Source organism: Schistocerca serialis, chromosome 1, assembly GCF_023864345.2.
Source record: "Schistocerca serialis cubense isolate TAMUIC-IGC-003099 chromosome 1, iqSchSeri2.2, whole genome shotgun sequence".
NCBI lineage: Eukaryota > Metazoa > Arthropoda > Insecta > Orthoptera > Acrididae > Schistocerca > Schistocerca serialis.
The window spans coordinates 1,157,633,448-1,157,655,454 of record NC_064638.1 but is presented as its reverse complement, the minus strand read 5'-3'; the positions used below and the strand labels follow the sequence as shown (position 1 = coordinate 1,157,655,454).

The following is a 22,007-nucleotide window of genomic DNA, read 5'->3' as shown; positions in this document are numbered from 1 at the left end:
CCCTGACAACCCCACAAACTCACATCTGGTAGAACAAAACTAGAAAAACCATTCTGTTTGCATTCAACAGCGTGAACCACAACAAACTTCTAATACGAAAAGTAAAATGTTATGGAGTTAACACGCATCTCCTTTGCAAATATGAAATCATATCTTAGCAAGAGATAAGAAAGGGTCACAATGACAAATATCATGAGAATACAAGTGCAGAGTGGGGAAACAAATACAGTGGAACATGGTTTGGTACTTGGCCTACACCTGTTCTTATTACCAAAGACTGTGATGGACCGGACTCTTCAAAAACTGATGGTTGGTGATGCAAAAATAAAAGGTACAATCAGGAGGATAATGGAACATGTTTACAGTAAACAACTTAACCCTAAATCTTACAAAGCCTTATATTACGCTATTTGAAACAAAGAAAATGACTTACAGTAGCAGAAATTAAGATCAATGGGCATCCACAAAATGTAACTCATTCTGCGATATTCCTCAATTTCTACGTGGATGTAAACTGACGTGGTATCAGCAAATGTGAGCATGTTAACCAAAAAGCTCACATTTGCCTTTCACTTAGAAATCTCTCTTCACTGCTTTGACCTTTGGATGGAATGTTAGTGTATTTTGCATATTTATACTCACTGAATTTCATCAAGGAACCTCTTCAGCGACCTTGGGATTCTTGCACCATGCCAATACATTTACTCCCTAAATGGTAATAGTGGTTGGTAAAAACTACATAAATATATATCTTAGGGTTCAGAATGTAGTTGTATATCCTTGGCACTATAGTGGCAGGTTCCTTGCAGACATCAGTCAAGAATTTGGAAAACCCAAAGTATTCAAACTTAAATGAAAGAGTACCCTTATTGGTCTCTCCTACAATTAGCAATCTAAAAGTAAGTAAGGATGAGTAGTGGAGCATGAACATTAACTTTACAAAGACCGAACACTTTGTTGTGAGATGTATAGGAAGGGTTCTTATTATGAATGACGGACCTATAGTAACGTGTTGTTGATGACATAAATATTTAGGGACGATCATTTTACATAAAGGTGGAAGCAATGAGAAAATAAAGTACAGAATAGGAAATGGAAAGTTGGCAATTAACCAGTTACACTCCATTATCTGGAATAAAATGACAACAAAAAATATGAAAAGGAGGATGTACAAAATTATAGTTGTGAGCCACTGTTGTGTATGGTGCTGAACTGTGGGAAGTCTCCAGAGTCAACGAGAAGATATTAAAGGCAAAGGAAATGGAGTTGTGAACTAACAAGAAGAGACAAAATAAGAAATGAAGTGCTACAATAACATGGCCTTCTAAAATTTGGCACTGGAGACTTCCATGACACGGCGACAATAGAATGATGGAGTGACCTGAGTGATGCACGACACTGGCAGGATACGAGGAAACGAAAACTTGCATGGGATACATGCCACATGGTGCAGAAAACTCACAGAAAGGATAAAAGTAATTTCCATAGTTAACAATGTGAGTAGGCTAGCAGCAGTCATAATTTGTTGGTAGTATACTGTACAAAAGTAGCCTGCAAAGACTGATTCTGCATACTAATGTACAAATTTGACTTCTTCCACATCCCTAAAGCTTACCTTCATTAAAGGATTTACGGAATGCGATGTGTTACATGTTTCCCCTCCATTTCACCATCAGCAGTTATTGAAATCAATGAAGTGTACTACCATTAACAGATTAGGAGTAAATTTTGTCAGAAGGTGCAACAGAACACTGGATTAGCCGCCAGTGAGTACAGTGTCTCGCCATTTGGATGAAGACAGCAAGCATGTGAAACTTGTGGGACGGGCTGGTCTCACTTTGCATTAACTTTCCAATGCAGCAGTAAAATGTGGCACAGGTCAGGTGGTGTCTCCAACATCGGTATTTCGGTCATGTTTCCAATTACACGGCCAAGAGTGCCACAATGGCTGCTACTTGGTATAAATAACTGCAGATTTTGTAGCAGTGTCATTTGCAGTTGAGCACTGCTACAGAGACACACAGGATACGCCACACGAGGGGATGACACGGAGCCGCCAGCAACAGCCACAAGTTCTGGTCCCTGCTTCCTTCTCTGAAGTTTGGAGGCGGTGGTGTTATGGTGTGTCGTGGTTTTCATGGAGGGGGCTTGCACTCCTCATTGTTTTGCGTGGCACTATCACAGCACAGGCCTACATTGATGTTTTAAGTACCTCCTTGGTTCCCACTGTTGAAGAGCAATTCGTGGATGACAATTGCATTTTTCAACACAATCGAACACCTGTTCCTAATGCAGAGCCTGTGGTGTAGTGGTTACATGGCAATAACATCTCTGTAATGGACTCGCCTGCAGAGAGTCCTGACCTGAATCCTATAGAACACCTTTGGGATATTTTGGAATGCCGACTTCGTGCCAGTCCTCACCGACCGACATTGATACCTCTTCTCAGTGCAGCACTCCGTGAAGAATGGGCTGCAATTCTCCAAGAAATCTCTCAGCAGCTGATTCAACATATGCCAGTGAGAGTGGAAGCTGTCATCAAGGCTAAGGGTGGGCCAACACCATATAGAATTCCAGCATTACCAATGGAGGGCGCCACGAACTTGTAAGTCATTTTCAGCCAAGTGTCCGGGTACTTTTGATCACATAATGTATCTGGTATACTGTTTTGAATAGATCATTTTCACGTGTAGGCAAACTGGTCTGATGAAGAGCAGCACCTTCAGTACAAGACTGAAACCATTCACTGCATGGACTTACTTTGGTATATTACGTATGGGGCTAATACTTACACACACTGTAGTTCAAAATAATCTTTGAATATTTCTACTGATTTATTCAGAGTGACTTGTTTGTAGAAGAGATCTATAAAATACTGGTAATTCCTGGTACATCTGTATACAAAAGTTTTAAGTTACATAAAATTAGAATTTCATATATACATTATATTTATCATACAGCTTCAGTGAGTGGCATCCAACAAACATTATTCTTTTAATGGTTGTACATAAAAATACAATTGCTTATCTATGTAAAATTTATATAGCATTTGAGAAATTCGTAGAACTTCTAATAATAAACAGAAATAATCAATAAACAAATTGACAGCCATTAGGAAATAAGTGCTGAATTGCAAGGTAGTTTTTTTAGCAACAGCAAATTTCAAAACTAGTGTATCATTTACAATTACTTCATTCTAGCAAAAGGCTGACATTATGACACACTTCATGTTTACAAGAACTTTGTATCTAAGACAGAATAGATATTGTCTTTCTATCATTAACATAACATAGTACTTTTGGAACCTATGGGTTTTGTCGGGGTTATGGTGTGACAAGCTACTGTACTCAATGAGAAGAAGAGACAGAGAGAAACATAGATAAATTACCCTGCATATGCAGAATATCTTCATAATATCTGCAATATGTTACAATTTTTCCCAGATAACAGGGTTTCAAAAAGCATAACTCCACAAAATACAGTGTCACACTATATTTCACGTCATTACATATAAATTTTCACATACCATATTTAACAGTACAGTTTGTTTTAAAACATGACAGGTACATTTTTGTAAAGTGGGAAGAGAGAGAGGCAGTACTGGAAAAAAAAGAACACCACGCAAAGGTAAAATCTCTATACAGACTCTTACACTGCAAAGTACAAATATTACCCACTCTAACCCTTCCCACAGCATTTTATGAAACATGAACACTAGACGTTACATAAGTTAGTTTTTGCACAGTCTCTTACCTTAAGCACAAAAAGGATTCTGTTCAGTTGTTGACTTGTAATGGTAACAAACAGTAAATGACTTTCACAGAATGTCTTACTGTTCTAAATAGGACACACACACACACACACACACACACACACACACACACACACACACACACACACAGGCATCAAGGTGTTCACAGCACCATAAAAGTCTTCACAATATGTGACTCCATCATGCACTGTTTTAAACAGCTTTACAGAAGTATACACAAACTGAACAGCTTTTAATAAAAGTGATTTGCAATCACTGCAAAGACTCAAAAACTGGAAGCCACTGTTCACACCACATGGTTTCCATTGAGAAAAAGAAGTTTATCAACTAATTCTGGCGACAGATTAGCCCTCCGTTTGTGAAACAGTACTTGGTTTTCCACAGGAATTCGGCCAGGTGGAACTGATGAAGCAGGAACACAGTTATATTTGCGAGCGAGGCGTGCCAAGTTTGGGCATTTTGCTGCAGCTCGTGCCCACCACGTTAGCGGGCACTGGTCGAGGGCAGCTGCACTTTCTGACTGATATTGCACTAATTCCAGATTTGCTCGTTCCTCAGCTGGCATGCCAGACTGACCTGTGCAAAGATCTCCCAATAGGAACTCCATACCTAAACAAATTAGCAAACATTAATTTCATTACTAATGGAATATGTCTGTTCTGTACTTACGAAAATCATACACACACTGTCAAACATCTACAACTATTATGATTTGTTAATACAATCTTTTCTGTCAGCATATTTTACTTTCACAACTGTGATAAGTCTTTAAATAGACCTTTTTTTAATAATACTATACAGCTATGGGTTTATAAAATAATGTAAAAGTCTACATGGACACTGAAAAGACAAATTGTTAAGACATGTTTGTTTACAGAGCAGCAGCTACCGGTTTAAATAACCAAAAATTCCAAATGATGATACTGCAGTTAGGGCCTGCCTGTATTGCTAAGGTATACATCAAAAACATATCGAGTAATATGTTGAGTTCACGATATTGGAATGTTTAATGCTTCCACCAATCATTTAATTTTACAGTCTCACTATAATGGGCCAAATGAAGCCAAAGTAATACAGGTTTACTACTGTAATGTTTTCACTATCAGCCAGAAATTATATCCTATCTTATACAATTATAGGTTAGTAAATGGCCTTGCAGAATGGCTAAGCAGGGATGTCTAGGGGACAAATGTAAGAATGTAGAAGCATTTATAAATGGGGTAAGATAGATAGTGCCTACAGGAAAATAAGAGACCTTTTCAGAAAAGAGAACCACTTGTATGAATATCAAGAGCTCAGATGAAAGCCCAGTTCTAAGCAAAGGAGGGTAAGCAGAGAGGTGGAAGGAGTATATAGAGGGTCTATACAAGGGCGATTGGAAGAGGATGTAAATGAAGATGAAATGGGAGATATGATATTGCGTGAAGAGTTTGACAGAGCACTGAAAGACCTGAGTCATAACAAGGCCCCGGGAGTCGACAACATTCCATTAGAATTACTGACAGCCTTGGGAGAGACAGTCCTGACAAAACTCTACCATCTGGTAAGCAAGATATATGAGACAGGCGAAATGCCCCCAGATTTCAAGAGGAATATAATAATTCCAATCCCAAAGAAAGCAGGTGTTGACAGGTGTGAAAATTACCGAACTATCAGTTTAATAAGTCACGGCTGCAAAATACTAACACGAATTCTTTACAGACGAATGGAAAAACTGGTAGAAGCTGACCTTGGGGAAGACCAGTTTGGATTCCGTTGAAATGTTGGAACACATGAAGCAATACTAACCATATGACTTATCTTAGAAAATAGATTAAGGAAAAGGCAAACCTATGTTTCTAGCATTTGTAGACTTAGAGAAAGCTTCTGACAATGTTGACTGGAATATTCTCTTTCAAATTCTGAAGGTGGCAGGGGTCAAATACAGGAAACAAAGGGCTGTTTACAATTTGTACAGAAACCAGATGGCAGTTATAAGAGTTGAGGGGCATGAAAGGGAAGCAGTGGTTGGGAAGGGAGTGAGACAAGGTTGTAGCCTGTCCCTGATGTTATTCATTCTGTACATTGAGCAAGCAGTAAAGGAAACAAAAGAAAAATTTGGAGTAAGAATTAAAATCCATGGAAAAGAAATAAAAACTTTGTGGTTTGCCGATGACATTGTAATTCTGTCAGAGGCAGCAAAGGACCTGGAAGAGTAGTTGAACAGAATGGACGTGTCTTGAAAGGAGGATATAAAATGAACATCAACAAAAGCAAGGCAAGGATAATGGAATGTAGTGAAATGAAGTCAGGTGATGCTGAAAGAATTAGATTAGGAAATGAGACACTTAAAGTAGTAGATGAGTTTTGCTATTTGGGGAGGAAAATGACTGATGATGGTAGAAGTAGAAAGGGTATAAAATGTAGACTGGCAATGGCAAGGAAAGCGTTTCTGAAGAAGAGAAATTTGTTAACATAGAGTATAGATTTAAGTGTCAGGAAGTCCTTTCTGAAAGTATTTATATGGAGTATAGCCACGTATGGAAGTGAAACATGGATGATAAATACTTTATACAAGAAGAGAGTAGAGGCATTCGAAATGTGGTGCTACAGAAGAATGCTGAAGATTTGATGGGTAGATCACGTAACTAATGAGGAGGTATTGAATAGAATTGGGGAGAAGAGAAATTTGTGGCACAACTTGACTAGAAGAAGGGATTGGTTGGTACATCTTCTGAGGCATCAATGGATCACCAATTTAGTACTGGGGGGGGGGGGGGGGGGCAGCATGGAGGGTAAAAATCATAGAGGGAGGCCAAGAGATGAATACACAAAACAGGTTCAGAAGGATGTAGATTGCAGTAGGTACTTCAAGATGAAGAAGCTTGCACAGGATAGGGTAGCATGAAGAGCTGCACCAAACCAGTCTCTGGACTGAAGACCACAACAACAACAACAACAACAACCAGCCTCAGGAAGTGCTCTTACAAGATGGAATTAGGTGTAGTGAATAGAAAGTAAATGCGACGCACACTGTAGTTCTCAAGAATTCCAGTATTTGTTGGCATCCCTGCCTTTTCTGTGTTAACACTGATTTAATTTCTTCCATTATTTTCATTTTATACTTTCATCCATGTTATTGTAATTACTGTTTCTAATCATCACTTCATTTGAATTCCATTTTATTTATAATTTTTTTTTTTTTTTTTGTTAAATCTTCATCTATAGTATTGTGACTATAATAAATATTTTTGTCAGAGCAGGTATAAGGAAATCTAGATAAATGTTTGACCATCCCAATGGATTCGTAATCATTGCGCATTTTGCTTTTACCTATAACAAATCAGTTCCTTTTTTGTTTCTCATTTTCCTCTTGTGTTTGTTCTTTGTTAAGTGCAGCATTTAAAATGTGCAAAAAATTTAAGATTGCTCGGATGTTTCACGACCAAGTGACAATGAGTGCACTGCAAGTCTCTGCGATGGCTGTCACTGTTCTGTACATACCAGAAAACTTTTCATTCTTTGCAAATGGGAAGTGTGTAAAGAATTTTAAAATGAAACACAGAATCCATAAAAGAAAAGAGACTAAATTCGTTAGTGCAAACAATGTCATAATACTTGATGGGTTGCAGTTACAAAATCAATGTATCATCGCTCACTTAGGTTTCGGGGATCAAAACAGTTTTTGCTCAAAAGCGACAGCACAATATACTTCGACATTCTACAGAGAATTGCTACCACATGTGGTGTATGCAGGATTTCGGAAATAAATTCAGGCTGAGGGTTGCCACGGAAATTGAACATTAGAATAACGTCATCATCACCTACTTGAAGGTGGAGGAGAGGAAAATAATGCGATGGAGGGTGGATGCATGTATCCTGACGCCGAACAAGATAATTTTTTGTTACTTGTAGATTCATAGAGTAGTCAGATGGACAGCTCATTATATGCTTAATATTTGTGAATAATTCTGTAAAAGTTATTTGCACTGTGAAAATTATTTCTCCATAATGTATTCCTCTGTATCATTCAAGTGATGTATATTTCTATCATCAGGTGAAAAATATGATAAAAAAACTCCAGATCACATCTGAATTACTTCAAGATAATCACAAATTACTAAACATGAAGATGTTGTCCATGGTGCAAGAACAGTTTATGTTTTAAATGTTTATAAGACAATTACTACCCAAAAAGAAATGTGCAAGTCACAATGAAAAATAAAGTCTTGAATTATTGCATAACCAATACAAATTCTGGTATATTATTTCACCTTATGTTGTTTAACTGATGCATCAGTATTTCTAAATGATTAAATATTACAATATATAAATAAAATAATTAAAACCATACCGACAAAGATTCCAAATGAAAAAAGAATGATAGGAAGACAAAATGAGAGGAAATGGGAAATGTAATACAATTATTAAAATGATGTAGCAAAGTGTTAGAAAAAAATGTACATTTGAACCAGTTAAACAAATAAAAAGAACGAGGGAAATAATTTTGGTAAAAATTTAAAAAGCATCCAATGGGATCTCAACCCATCCCCTTCAGCTTATCAGCGTTGTACGATACACCACGCCACTCCAAATGACTGCGTAAATAACAACACACTAGACCATCAGGAGAAATTCTTTTACACTTATTACTTATAAACGAGGGGCCACCACGGTGAATGACTTTATGGTGTTTGATATCTAGGACCCTAACCTACACCAGCAAACAGGGGTTTCAAAAGATCAATCCCATCGCTGGAGACCTCTCCATGTACAGTGACTTCAATTCTTATTGAATCCTTACCACAGAAAGGCAATTACTTTACTCTTTTCTTGAAATCACATAATCATAATGCTTGTACACATGATAAAGTGATTCCGTCTTCCTTGGAAGTCATCTTCCATTTCTTGGAGAACTAAGCCTCATCAGTGTAAACTACTTAAAATATTTCCTTCTGGTAATCTGCTACCCTTATCTTCACAGTGCCCCCGTGTGCCATTATGTCATTTCTGTGAGGTAAAAAAAAGTGATATTGGATAACCTTCCTCGTTAAAATTCCTTTAATCTTTGTTCCTCTTGCCCTTATAAAGATTTCTGACTACTGATTTTCATTAACACTCTCTCTCTCTCTCTCTCTCTCTCTCTCTCTCTCTCTCTCTCTCTCTCTCTCTGTGTGTGTGTGTGTGTGTGTGTGTGTGTGTGTGTAAAGGGGGGAGGGGGGGGGGGGGGCACACATGCGTGAGAGAAATTTTTTTAAGTCACCTAATATTATTGTTGCATGCAATTTATCTGTGAAATTTAAGTATTTTCACAATCTCTGGAGCCTTTTCTTAAACAAGGATATTGATTCTGCTGTCTTTCAAGAATATGGTGCCTTTCTCATTTGCCAGTATTAATTTAATGTGTGTAACAGTCTCCATTGTAGGATCAGGCTACTGTATTTCAATAATTCCTGCTACCTTTCCGTCTTTCATCTCTTTTCAAGCTGCCTGAGGTTCTTCTAAGCTGATTGGAACAATTTCATGATATTCCTGCTCTCTGTTATATGAAATGCTACTGAATAGAACATACTGATGTATGCACATATGTAATTAGTTATTTAGTTACATGTCTGATAGATCACTTGAATGATTCTTTCACTGAAATGGTATGGAATGATTCAGTTTACAGGATAAGTATAGTTGATTAGTGTAAACATTACTTACCATTTTATTTTTAGTAATACCCATGCAACTACATTTAAAAACTAGGGCCCGCCTTTTTTACAAATTTGTCTATGGAATAGAAATGGAAACTTTCCAGGAGCCTACACAAAGCAGATGTTAATTCTGTATTATATCAGTTATTACACCTTAGCACAGTACTTGTGCAAATGGTTCTCAATTAATTCTTTTGCTTAATGACCCTAAATAAAATTATTCACTTAGTATGGGGGAATAAAGACGGGAAAGTTACGTAAAACCCTGTAATAAAATTCTGCACTTATGGGACTCAGAACAGAACTGGATGGTACACTTAAGAATACACAAAACAAGAAAGATTAAAGTTTATTGTCTTGTTGACAATAAGGTCATTTGAGATGGAACACAGGCTTGGACTGAGGGAAGGATGTGAAAGGGTATTGGCCATTTATTTTTCAAAGCAATCATCCTGACACTTGCACTAAATGATTTAGGGTACCTATGGGAAAATCTAAATCGGTATGGCTGGACAGGGACTCAAACTGTCAGCCTCCAGAATAAAAGTCAAGTGTATCACCACTGCACCACCTCACTCAGCCAGAATGAAAAAATTCATTTTATTTCCCATAAAGTGTTAATTACTGAATAAGCATACGTTTTTTTACAGAATGCATATAGTCTGATGTTTTTGTGTAAAATAGTTATGCCCGTTTCATGGGTGTCTATACAGGGTGTTACAAAAAGATACGGCCAAACTTTCAGGAAACATTCCTCACACACAAATAAAGAAAAGATGTTATGTGGACATGTGTCCGGAAACACTTAATTTCCATGTTAGAGCTCATTTTAGTTTCGTCAGTATGTACTGTACTTCCTCGATTCACCGCCAGTTGGCCCAATTGAAGGAAGGTAATGTCGACTTCGGTGCTTGTGTTGACATGCGACTCATTGCTCTACAGTACGTTTAGGCAGGCATTGTTGGTGATGTCTTGATTGGGCCCCATGTTCCTCCACCTACGCTCAATGGAGTACATTATCATGATTTCATAAGGGATACTCTACCTGTGCTACTAGAACCTGTGCCTTTACAAATACGACACAACATGTGGTTCATGCACGATAGAGCTCCTGCACATTTCAGTCGAAGTGTTTGTATGCTTCTCAACAACAGATTCGGTGACCGATGGATTGGTAGAGGCGGACCAATTCCATGGCCTCCATGCTCTCCTGACCTCAACCCTCTTGACTTTCATTTATGGGGGCTTTTGAAAGCTCTTGTCTATGCAACCCCGGTACCAAATGTAGAGACTCTTCGTGCTCTAATTGTGGACGGCTGTGATACAATATGCCATTCTCCAGGGCTGCATCAGCGCATCAGGGATTCCATGCGATGGAGGGTGGATGCATGTATCCTGGCTAATGGAGGACATTTTGAACATTTCTTGTAACAAAGTGTTTGAAGTCACGCTGGTACGTTCTGTTGCTGTGTGTTTCCATTCCATGATTAATGTGATTTGAAGAGAAGTAATAAAATGAACTCTAACATGGAAAGTAAGCATTTCCGGACACATGTCCACATAACATATTTTCTTTCTTTGTGTGTTTCCTGAAAGTTTGGCCGTACCTTTTTGTAACACCCTGTATAAACATGGATAATTCTGCATATTTGGAAATCTGACTGTTGATAATGGCTTTATCCTGAAATGTGTGTAGGACTTGATAAAGAAAGCACTGGTGCAGTTATTTGAAATTTGTGAAGATGACATCACTGAAGAAAACTTTATCAGTTTCAAGGCAGGTTGCTCTAGGAAAACATATGAAATTACCTCTTTTTGCTACAGGAATTAATTACAGAAATCATGGACACTCAATACATATATCTGAACTCAGGGGTTTGTCTCTTAGCTGTTGCATGAACATACTGAAGAACTGGACTAAGAAAACATACTTGCTTATTCATCTTGAGAAAGACTGGTGCATTTGGTTTCCACATTAGGGCTTACAAACACCACTGAACATTTATTAATTTAAAACACACACCTGATAACCTGCTTTTTTTGCTTGGAGATTCTTCTCCATTAGGACACCCACGTTCTTCTTCAACATATGATATTAACATTTGTTTCATTGGTCCTGAAATAATGCTCTTGTCTTCTTCGGTAGCATACGGAAGTAACTTAAAACGTGGATCTAAGGTGGTGGCAGTCTGAAGCAATACATCAACTGCAGGATCACTGTATCTATAACAAAAAGAAATTTATACATGTGGCATATCATCATCAGTATTTTCCCCCCTTCCTTGCAATAAAAATAATGTTTGAGATTACGTGGGTCCATAGCATTGAAGAAATTACCCTGCTATACACAGAAACACTTATACCACAACAGAATCATTATAATGTGATATTTAGGCTGCATGGGAGGAACAAGGATGAAAAGAGAGGATCAAACTTACAGATTGATTATACTACACCTCTGACATTAAGACACTATTCTGTGAAATCAGAATAAGCTGCAATAATAATAATTTGATATCATATTAAAGAGATGTCAAAGACTGCTACAACAGTCTGACCCAAGTCTACACCAGAATGACAGAATTGGGGCATATTGGTGTACTGAGCCAGGAGAAATGCACCATCTATCATATTTAGAGAATGGTTTGGACTTTTCAAACATCTTGTACATGGCAGTATCATTATTTACTGACAAAAATTAAAACTGTGGGAAAATATCAGATATTCAAATGCAGCTACCCCAATACATCTCCAATGATTCAGACTAATTCTGGCATTTAATGCCTTGAGTATGTGAAAAATGATATGCTGCCCCATGACACAGTATGATTTCATGATACGGGTGAGCCAGTTGCCTGGTTGAAAGACAGGTAGTACTAAACCTTAAAGTTGATTAATTTTTACAAAACATTCACCAAGAAGTTTCAAACATCAATGGAAAACAGGGGGCTGTAACTGAAGTGATTACAAATGGACATCAGTGACACTGTTAATATTAGCTTGGAGAAACTGCAAAACAACAGAGCAGGATGTGTGTGTGTTCCAAGTATGTCTTAATATTCAAGCAAACACATAAATCATTACAGATTCTAATCAAAAAGCTATAAGTTAAAGATATATGTGTTGACTTACATTTGTCTCTAAGAAATGTCTGAAGGATGCTGCAGAGTTATCTACAATTACTCATACTCAATAACTAACAATCATTGTATATCAGTATTCCTACCATTACTAAAGAAACTGATATTGTATCTGTAAGGTGTGTGAGAGTGCTTCTACTCACCTGGCTGAAAGACTTTCTGATAGTGTTGCTTTGAAGCTCTGTGCAAATTCTGTATCAGTATCCTTAACTTTAAGGTGAGAACTGTTGAGCTGCCATAAGAGGGGCTTCAGAAGTGATATGAGAGGTATCTTCTCTTCACTTAACGTCATAATTGTAACCTGAAATGAAGCTTTTCCATGAAAGGAAACCAACAAAACAAGAGTTTTTAGTTTTAGCAAATCAGAAAACTTGCTTCAATTACCTTGAATGGTTCCAAGATCATCACTAGATCTTCTAACATTTTCCATTCATGGTCATTTAATATAAAAGCTTCTTTATCAGCAATTTCAACATTCTCTAAGACTGATGGCAGGATATTTCTTCGGACTAACATCTGTTCCAACATTAGATATGTTGACGTCCATACCTTTGGGTAATCTGCTGCCAACACCCCCTCTTCAATCTGAAACACAGAATGCTGCCATTTATGTGTAATTAGTAACAGAAATCAGCACAGCTTAGGATGCATATAACGCCACACAGTAAACAATGTACAATTCAATTATCATCTCCTCAGGAACTACCCGCACATGCTAAAACATAGACTTCTCTAATCTACATTTATGTGGTGTGAATCACTATGAAGTTTTTTGTAGAGACTTTCTTTTATTGTACCACATATTCAGGTTCCTACTTGTTTCATTCAAGAATGCAATTTGAAAGACTGATTACTTGTCTTTGTGCAAGCTGTTATTATCCTTACCATACTTTAACAAATGAACAGCAATCTATAAAGAGACACCTCTACAATTTTCACAATTTATGTCCTGAAAACCAGTTGCCATAGTTTCCTAAAGATAATTTTTCACATTATCCGCCAGTGAAGATTTTTCAGCATTTCTGTTATTCTCTCTTGCCCGTCGAATAAGCCTATCACCCTTATTTGTTTGTGTCTGATGGCCCATATTAGTCAAATATGATATGGATCCCGTACCCTTGAGAGGAATGTAGGTTAAACAAAAGCAAGCATTCCCTGTAGGTTCACCCACATTCTCTCTGTGAGCAAATTTTCAGCCTGGCTACAAACTTTGTTAGACAGTGAATATTAATTTTTTTTAGTGTATTTTGGTATGGTCCTGAATCAATAACTTTACTAAAGTCTAGAAACAGTCTATGGAACTTGGTATATCATGTGATGAGTGAGCTGGATTCTGTGAGAGTGAGGTTTTTGGAATTCATATCACATTCAAGGGAAGTTATTCTGGACCAGATAGGTTGCAACGTTAAAATTTTGCATATGTTTTATAATTAAATAACATAAAGAGAGGTGTGATGTAACAGTTCTGTGGATTAGTTCTTGACCCCCCCCCCCCCCCCTTTGTTTTTAGTAGATGTGAGTAATGAGTCTCTTTCAATGAATACTGGAAAAAAATTTCACCTAAGGAATCTTATCATTCTATTTACAAGCTGTATCTGTAGTTTGGTTGAATTTAACTGAATTCAGCTACTTTTCAAGACCATTACTACTAACGTCATTCATCTTTATGGTGATACAGCAACAGAATGGTAACAAAATTCATTAATTATCCTCTGTGAAGGAACACATGAAGACAAAATTCAGACTTCTGCTCTCATCTGGCAATAGCTATTACATGATTCTCTCATTTTCTCCATGGAATCTCTTTCTATCTTCAGTCCACTTTGTCCCTTGTTTCTTTGGGACTGCATTCTCTGACCTCACATTCCACTTGTGTATCTTGTCCCTGTATACATTTCTGTATTCAATTTCTATTGGGTCGATTTTTGCTGCTTCTAGGTCCAGTTTGCCTTGTGAGATTCACGGTATTGTTTATTTTACCTCTTGTATGTATGTTAGAATTCTCTTGGTGAGTATTTTGGTGATAGCCTAATGATGTGCCCATAGAACTTCAACTTTCTTTCTCTGACATCTGCTGATATGTTTGACATAATCTCTGTAGTTTTCCTACGGTGTAACCTGTATCCCTCTTCTGTCAGCTTTGGACCAAGAATTTCCACACAATTTTCCTTTCTTCCTTCAGTATGCTTTCCATGTCACTTTTCATATGAAGTGTTAGAGTCTCACTTGCAAACAGTATTTCAGGCTTGGTTATTGTGTTGTAGTGTCTGACTTTTGTGTGAATGGACATGCAGTTTTTATTATACACGTGCTGTGTCTTGCTACATGCTCTCTTCAGTTTTTGTAGTCGAGTCTTCTGTGCAATCTTTTCACCTCCTGTACGTTCAAGTTTTTGTAGTCGAGTCTTCTGTGCAATCTTTTCAACTCCTGTAGGTTCAAGTATCCTAGATACTTGAAGTGTGCAACTCTGTTTATTTTGCCATATTTTGTGTCTAATTTTGTTATGCTTAATTTTGAGCAGAAAAATTCAGGCTTCTCGAAAGAGATTTGGAGCCCAACTTTTTCTGCACATTCTTTTAGCGCCTCTATTTATTTGATTGCTGTTGCTCGGTTGTCTGATAGTATGGCCAGATCGTCTGTGAAAGCTAGGTTTGATATTTCTATTTTGTCCCGGCATCTTCCCAGTGTGTTGGTTTCCAGTGTCCTTGAGTTTTCAGTTCTTTTTCCCATTCCCTCATTACTTTGCCCAGGACTAGGTTGAATAATAGTGGGATAATCCGTCACCCTCGCACACTCTGGTTTTGATCATGAAGGGATCAGAGATTTCACCCACGAATTTAACTTTTGATGTCGTTTCAGCTAATGTCTGTCTGATTAGGTTGAGTCCCTGTTTTCTATGATGTTGAACAAGGATTTGTGATCTGAAGTTTTACCAGCGTATTTCCAATTTGAACAGTTCTTGGGTATGCAACCGGGTAGCGTTGTAATTTCTCCACAATATTTCGGCAGACGTACATGCTTCCATCTTCAGGTGGTTTCTGATGAATGCTGTGCTGTTCCTCTCGGCGCCCTATATATACTAGCCGTTAACCCCTCCACCGTTCCTCACCTGGTGTCTTTGGTGCGGCCGGCACGGCGGCTACTGGACATGGTGGGGGAAGCGGCGCCTGGGTCTGCACTGGTATCTGCAGTCTCCCTGCTGCCGCCGTCTGGGGTGGTCCTCGATCTCTGGGACCATATCTTTCTCTCCATGCTGAGTGCAGGGTTCCAAGCCTAAGTTGAAGGCTGCTGTCTTTATTAATTAGATCGTCCTATAGTCGGATTTTGATGGCCTCTATAGTAATGAAGTCCCAGAAGTAGGAGGATTGACAGAGTATTTTTGTTTTTTTCATAGTCCATAGTATGGCCAGTCTTTATACAATGGTCAGCCACGGCTGATTTAGTGGCCTGGCATAATTCGGTATGGCACTTGTGTTTGCGGCACCTCTCTTCTACAGTGCGGACTGTATCCCCAATGTATGAGTCTCCGCACTGACAGGGAATTTGATACACGCCTGGTTTTTGAAGGCTTAGGTCATCTTTCACTGAACCCAGTAAACTAAAGGTTTTTGCAGTGGATTGGAATACACATTTCACATTGTGTTTCCCCAGGATTCTACTCGTAGAATCCTGGGGAAACACAATGTGAAATGTGTATTCCGATGCCCTGCAAAAACCTTGACTCTACTGGGTTCAGTGAAAGATGACCTAGGCCTTCAAAAACCAGACTTTATCAAATTCTCTGTCAGTGCGGAAAATCATACATTGGGGAGACAGTCCACACTGTAGAAGAGAAGTGCCACAAATACAAGCACCATACCGAATTATGCCAGGCTACTAAATCAGCCGTGGCTGACCACTGTATAAAGACTGGCCATACTATGGGCTATAAAAAAACAAAAATACTCTGTCAATTCTACTACTTCTGGGACTGCGTTGCTAAAGAGGCCATTGAAACCCGATTACAGGACGATCTAATTAATAAAGACAGTGGCTTTCAACTTAGACAGGCTTGGAACCCTGCACTCAGCATGGAGACAAAGATGCGGTCCCAGGGATCGAAGACCGCCCCGATGGTGGCAGCAGAGAGACTGCAGACCCCAGTTCAGACCCAGGCGCCGCTTCCCCCACCATGTCCAGTAGCCGCCGTGCCGGCCGCACCAAAGACACCAGGTGAGGAACGGTGGAGGGGGTAACGGCTAGTATATATAGGTTGCCGAGAGGAACAGCACAGCATTCGTCAGGAACCACCTGAAGATGGCAGCATGTACATTGCCGAAATATTGTGCAGAAATTACGATGCTACCCAGTTGGATACCCGAGAACTGTTCAAGTTGAACAAGGATTGTCAGTCAACAGAATCAATGCTGTCTTGAAATCTATGAAGGGGCAAAATGATTGATGCATTCCTGATGGCCTTGTACTTTAAACTTGTTTTCAGATTGAGGAATTGTTCTGTGCATGATCGACTGCGGCAAAAGCCCGCCTGGTATTCACCAATTTTGCATTCTAACTGTTATTGTGTTCTCTGGAGTAAGCATGCTGAGAAAATTTTGTAGGTGACTTGTAGCAGGGAGATTCCTCTGCAGTTGTTCAGGTTCATCCTATCTCCTTTCTTGTGCAGTGGATGGATAAGTGCACATTTCCTGTTGTCAGGAAGTTTTTCTGTTTGCCAGATGGTAGAGATTATTTGTGTAAACTCCTGGTCCAAGATTCTTTAGTACTTCTCCAACAATGCCATCTTCACCAGATGTCCTATTGTGTTTTAGTTTAAGTACGTGTTTGTTGATCTCTTCACATGTTGGTGGGAGTGATTCTGGTTCGGTGGAGGTACAGTACTGTACTGGAAATCTTGTTACAGGTTCAGGGCAGTTAAGGAGAGTAGAGAAATAGCTTGCCAGTTCTTGACAATTCTCTTGGTTAGTTAGTGCTAGTTTTGCATCTGGTTTCCTGAAGCACAAATTTTGAGGTGTGTACCCACAGATCTTCCTTGAGAAGGTCCTGCAGAATTCTCTTGTGTTGTGGTTGCAGAAGTTTACCTCTATATCATCCAGTTACTCCTTCAGCTACTTTAGCTTCGTTTGCCTAATAAGTTTTGCAACCTGTTTTCTTAATTTTTGGAAACAGCATAGTCTTTCTGGGGATTTTTTGCTACTGTAGTCCTGGAAAGCTTGTTTATGTATTTCCAGTGCCTTTTCACACTCTGAGTCCCACCAAGGGTGTTAGTGTTCTTTCTCCGTGGTATTAGTTCTTTTGCTTTTTGTATGATCTTTCTATGGAATTCTTCCCATGTGTTTGCTTTTCCCATTCCTGTTTTACGTTGGATTCCAGTAACTTCTTTGTGTCAAACTTTTGTGTGTTGTTTCCTGATGGATTTTCTTCGGAGTAGCCAACCATACCTTGGAGAACACAGTAATTGCCCATTCTCTATGTAAACACATTACAAGAGGCCAGAAAAATCCGAAAAGTTTAACAAAAAATGGAAAATCCGGGATGCAATAACGACATTATTTTGAAAAGGATAGATTGCTGCTCACCGTACAGAGGAGATGCTGAGTCGCAGACAGGTACAAAAAAAATATCTTTTCGAACATTGTTCTTTGGAAACAGTGAGTGAAATTAAAAGTTCTGTTTTTTAAATAAAAACAATCAAAGATTGCCCATTGAAATTTACATTGCTTTAATCAGGTGACTAGTTTCAATCATGGTATATCATCTTCAGCCCATTAACACTCCATGACATTGGCTGGAAAGAGCGCGGAGAGGAGCAGCTTGTTACGTAGTGCTGGAAACACTGTGTTTACCAGTGCTATCATGATCGCAATCTGTCACAAGATTAAAGAATGTTAAATATTAACAACTTAAATGTGATCTTACTCTGTTTATATTAAAAGAAAAAAAGAAAAAACTTCACAGCAAAAAGACCACTATACATTTGAGATTTTGGACGAAAGGCCTTCTTCTAAAGTAGAAAACACACAAACATTCACACAAGCAGAGTTCAGCACACCTGTGACCACTGTCTCTGGCCGCTGAGTCCAGACTGCGCCCCGCAACTGCACTGAATGGGAGAAGTTATCTGTGGATGATGAGAGTAAGCAGGAGGCTGGGGCGGAGAAGGGGAGTTATATGGTATGGAAAACACTAAAAGTATGGAATAACTTACAGTTATGGAAATTACTAAAGCATCACCTTGTACCAACCACTGCGTGTACCTCCATCCACACTGATGGGAAAAAAGTACACACTTTTAGACGTTTCCATATCACTCAAGATTTATTGTTGCAACAGTGTGTATGGAGTGCATGAAATGACTACATTTACAGATCACTAGCACAAGCAATTCTGAGGGACCAGGTACCCATGCCAAAATACCCATATTAGTATGGGGTGTAGCCTCCACAGGAGACAATGCAGGCACTGACTCTGCCATAAAGTTGATCATACAGATGACAAATACTGTCCTGGGATATGTTATACCATGCATGTTTGACCTGTTCACACAGATCTATAAAGCTGTTGGTTGACGAGTAGCACAAACCACTTTTCGTCCCATCATATCCTACATGTGCTTGACTGGAGACAAGTCTGGAGATTGTTGTGTTGGGGAAGATGCTGCACATCTTGCAGAACACATTGAGTTCCAAGGGCAGCGTATGGGTGAGGATTATCCTGTTGGAACAACATGTCACCTTCCTATTGCAAGAATGGAAAAAGAACGGGTCTAACAACATTCTGCACATACAGAGCACTAGTTAGCTTCCCCTCCAGAAACACCAAAGGTGAACGAGAGTTGCAGCATATCACATCTCAGACTATTAGGCGTGGGGTGGGCCCAACGTGTCTTGGACCAATGCACTCTTATTAGACAGTGCCCACCAGGTGTACATTGTATGTGCAAATGACCGTCAACTGCATGCAGGCAGAATCTGCTTTCAAGTTGAAGACCATGGTGTGCCATTCCATCTTCCATGTGATCCTCTGATGGCACCAGCTGAGTCGTGCATATTGATGCTGTGCAGTGAGTGAAGACAGGCTAGAGGTGTGCATGCTTGTAGTCCCACTACAAATAACTGGTTTGCAACAGTATGTGTTGAAATGTCTGGACTTCCATGCTTTCTTATCTGGGCTGTGGTAGTTGTACAATCTGTCCATTGTTGTCCTTACAATACGGTGATCCTGGGGGGTGTCTGTGCCGCATGGACATCCAGAACATTTTCTATGGGTGTGAAAATGTTCACATGGCCACTGATACCAGGATCATTGCACAAATGATGCAGCACATCCAACTTGTGTGGTAATTCTCCGAAAGGACCATCCTGCCACTTGGAAGGACAAGTACGAGTATGTCTCTGTGGTATGGTTGCCTGTTTACTTCACACCTTTGCACCACACTGAGCCTTCATGTAGTGAACATTCCCTATTAAAGGGTAGACATAGATTCACTCTGGTAGCTATTTTACTATGCTATCTGTTGGCAGGTTATGTTGAAACCATTATCAGTACATCTGCCAGGAGACATAAGCCGTCATTGGATCAAAATCAATGTCATCTTTCCATGTGTACTGAATTCCTTATTTTTCTGGCAGTATAGTGTATTAGTTCAACCCATAACAAAATTACTCTGTCAGAATGGCATTTTTATTAATTTGTGCCCCAAAATGAGGCCTCCACCGACTGCTGCAATATTCTAAGTGGGCCCTATTTTCATCTTTAACATACTTCTTTGTAAAGTTGTTCACAGACGTGTGAATAATGCTGCTGTACAGCTTTTCCTTTGCACTCATCATAGAGCAAATACCCATACATTTGATAACTACTTCCCATGCACAAAATTTGGATTCTGTTTGTTACTTATTCCCATCTCACTCTCTTCTCAGCTGTTTGCTACCCCCCCCCCCCCCCCCCCCCCTGCTGCTGCTGCTGCTGATGATGATGAGGAGGAGGAGGAGGAGGAGGAGATTAGTGTTTAACGTCCCATCGACAATGGGGTCATTAGAGTTGGAGCATAAGCTTGGAATAGGGAACAGTGGGGAAGGAAAACAACTGTGCCCTTTCAATGGAATCATCCCAGCATTTGCCTGAAGCAATTTAGGGAAATCACAGAAAACCTACAGACACTTGTTTGAACTGTTGTCCTCCTGAATGTGTGTCCAGTGTGCTAACTGCTGCGCCACCTCGGTCGTTAGCTGTATAAGGTAATGATGACAATGAAAATTCTGTGCGTGTTTTGAGTCCCAGTTCAACACAAAATTTTCACTGTCATCATTCCCTTACACAGCTGATGGTTGGTTGTATTCACAACTGCAAATACATTTCACATAATTTTAACACACAATCTTAAATGGTGTCACGGACTTTAAATTACTGTTTCTGAAGACACTCACTGCAAGTTACAAAACACGAAACTGTCTATTTATACCCACTATTAGTCAGACAATGTCGACAGGTCAGCTTATTTATGTGGATTTAGTGTTGGTGGAAGTAAAGCTATGATGGCAGGTTCTGAATTTTGCTTGGATATCTGTCAGAAGAGCACCTTCTCATGAAAGACACATGCCCCAGTTTGGAATCCTGATCTGCCACACAATTTTAATCAGACAGGAGGTTTTGATGTTAATTTGTTCAGAGTGTTTTGTGTTCTGTTGCATTGGTGAAACAGGTTTGTGACCCAGTACAACATATGCCATAATGTGTGATCATTGAAATATGACAAGCAAGAACTGTTAATAAAGTCAGAGAATGAACTTTTCACTTATAAAAAGAGCAGTTTGTGTTATATTTACATGCCTCAATGTGTATGCAACAGTGCAGGATACACTCATACCAACATTATTCTAAGAATTGCTTCCATATTTTTCACAATAGCTTCTCAATTAAGTTGAGGGGGGGGGGGGGGTGGGGTGGCAAGAAGGAGGAAGTTATGAGTTGTTCCATTGGCATAGTGCACATTCAGTATTGGATAATTTTGTTGGCAATGTTGGGATATACTTGACTGTGGTGCAGGCACCAGGCAAATGGATGGAGTTCAAGAGTCTTCTTTAGATGTGATAGGCCACGATGTTTGACAATATGTAATAACCTCCAGCATATATGGCATGGGTCCTCTGTGTTAACAAAACATCACACTTACATTCCTCACAAATCAAACAAATAGGGCCATCTATGATGTTGACAAACCAAGGTGCTTCCAGACTGTGGCTGCATATTTTCTTTTGGGGTTAGAATAATGTTTGCTTTCAGAGTCAAAATAATGAAGTCTGTTTCATTTAATAGTAAGCCCCACTATACTGTACTACATATTACCGAAGCTCTTAAGAAAACCTCTGTTGCACTTGCTTCTGGTAATCTCAATAGCCACCAATTACCAATGTATCA

At 39.1% G+C, this 22,007-nt stretch overlaps 1 protein-coding gene across 2 annotated transcripts in view; it reads right to left on the bottom strand.

Annotated features, from left to right (window-relative positions):
- Window positions 1-3,846: 3,846 nt before the first annotated feature.
- Window positions 3,847-22,007, bottom strand: part of LOC126417976 (E3 SUMO-protein ligase ZBED1) — a 56,212-nt gene continuing 38,051 nt past the window's right edge. The window contains exons 3-6 of one of the 2 annotated variants that reach the window (XM_050085158.1): window positions 12,975-13,190; window positions 12,734-12,891; window positions 11,474-11,673; window positions 3,847-4,381 (exon numbers count right to left, since the gene is read on the bottom strand). In XM_050085158.1, the coding sequence (XP_049941115.1) occupies window positions 4,059-4,381; window positions 11,474-11,673; window positions 12,734-12,891; window positions 12,975-13,190 (897 nt within the window). In that variant the 3' untranslated portion in view covers window positions 3,847-4,058. The remainder of the gene's footprint in view (window positions 4,382-11,473; window positions 11,674-12,733; window positions 12,892-12,974; window positions 13,191-22,007) is intronic. The other variant, XM_050085159.1, reaches the window with a different exon arrangement.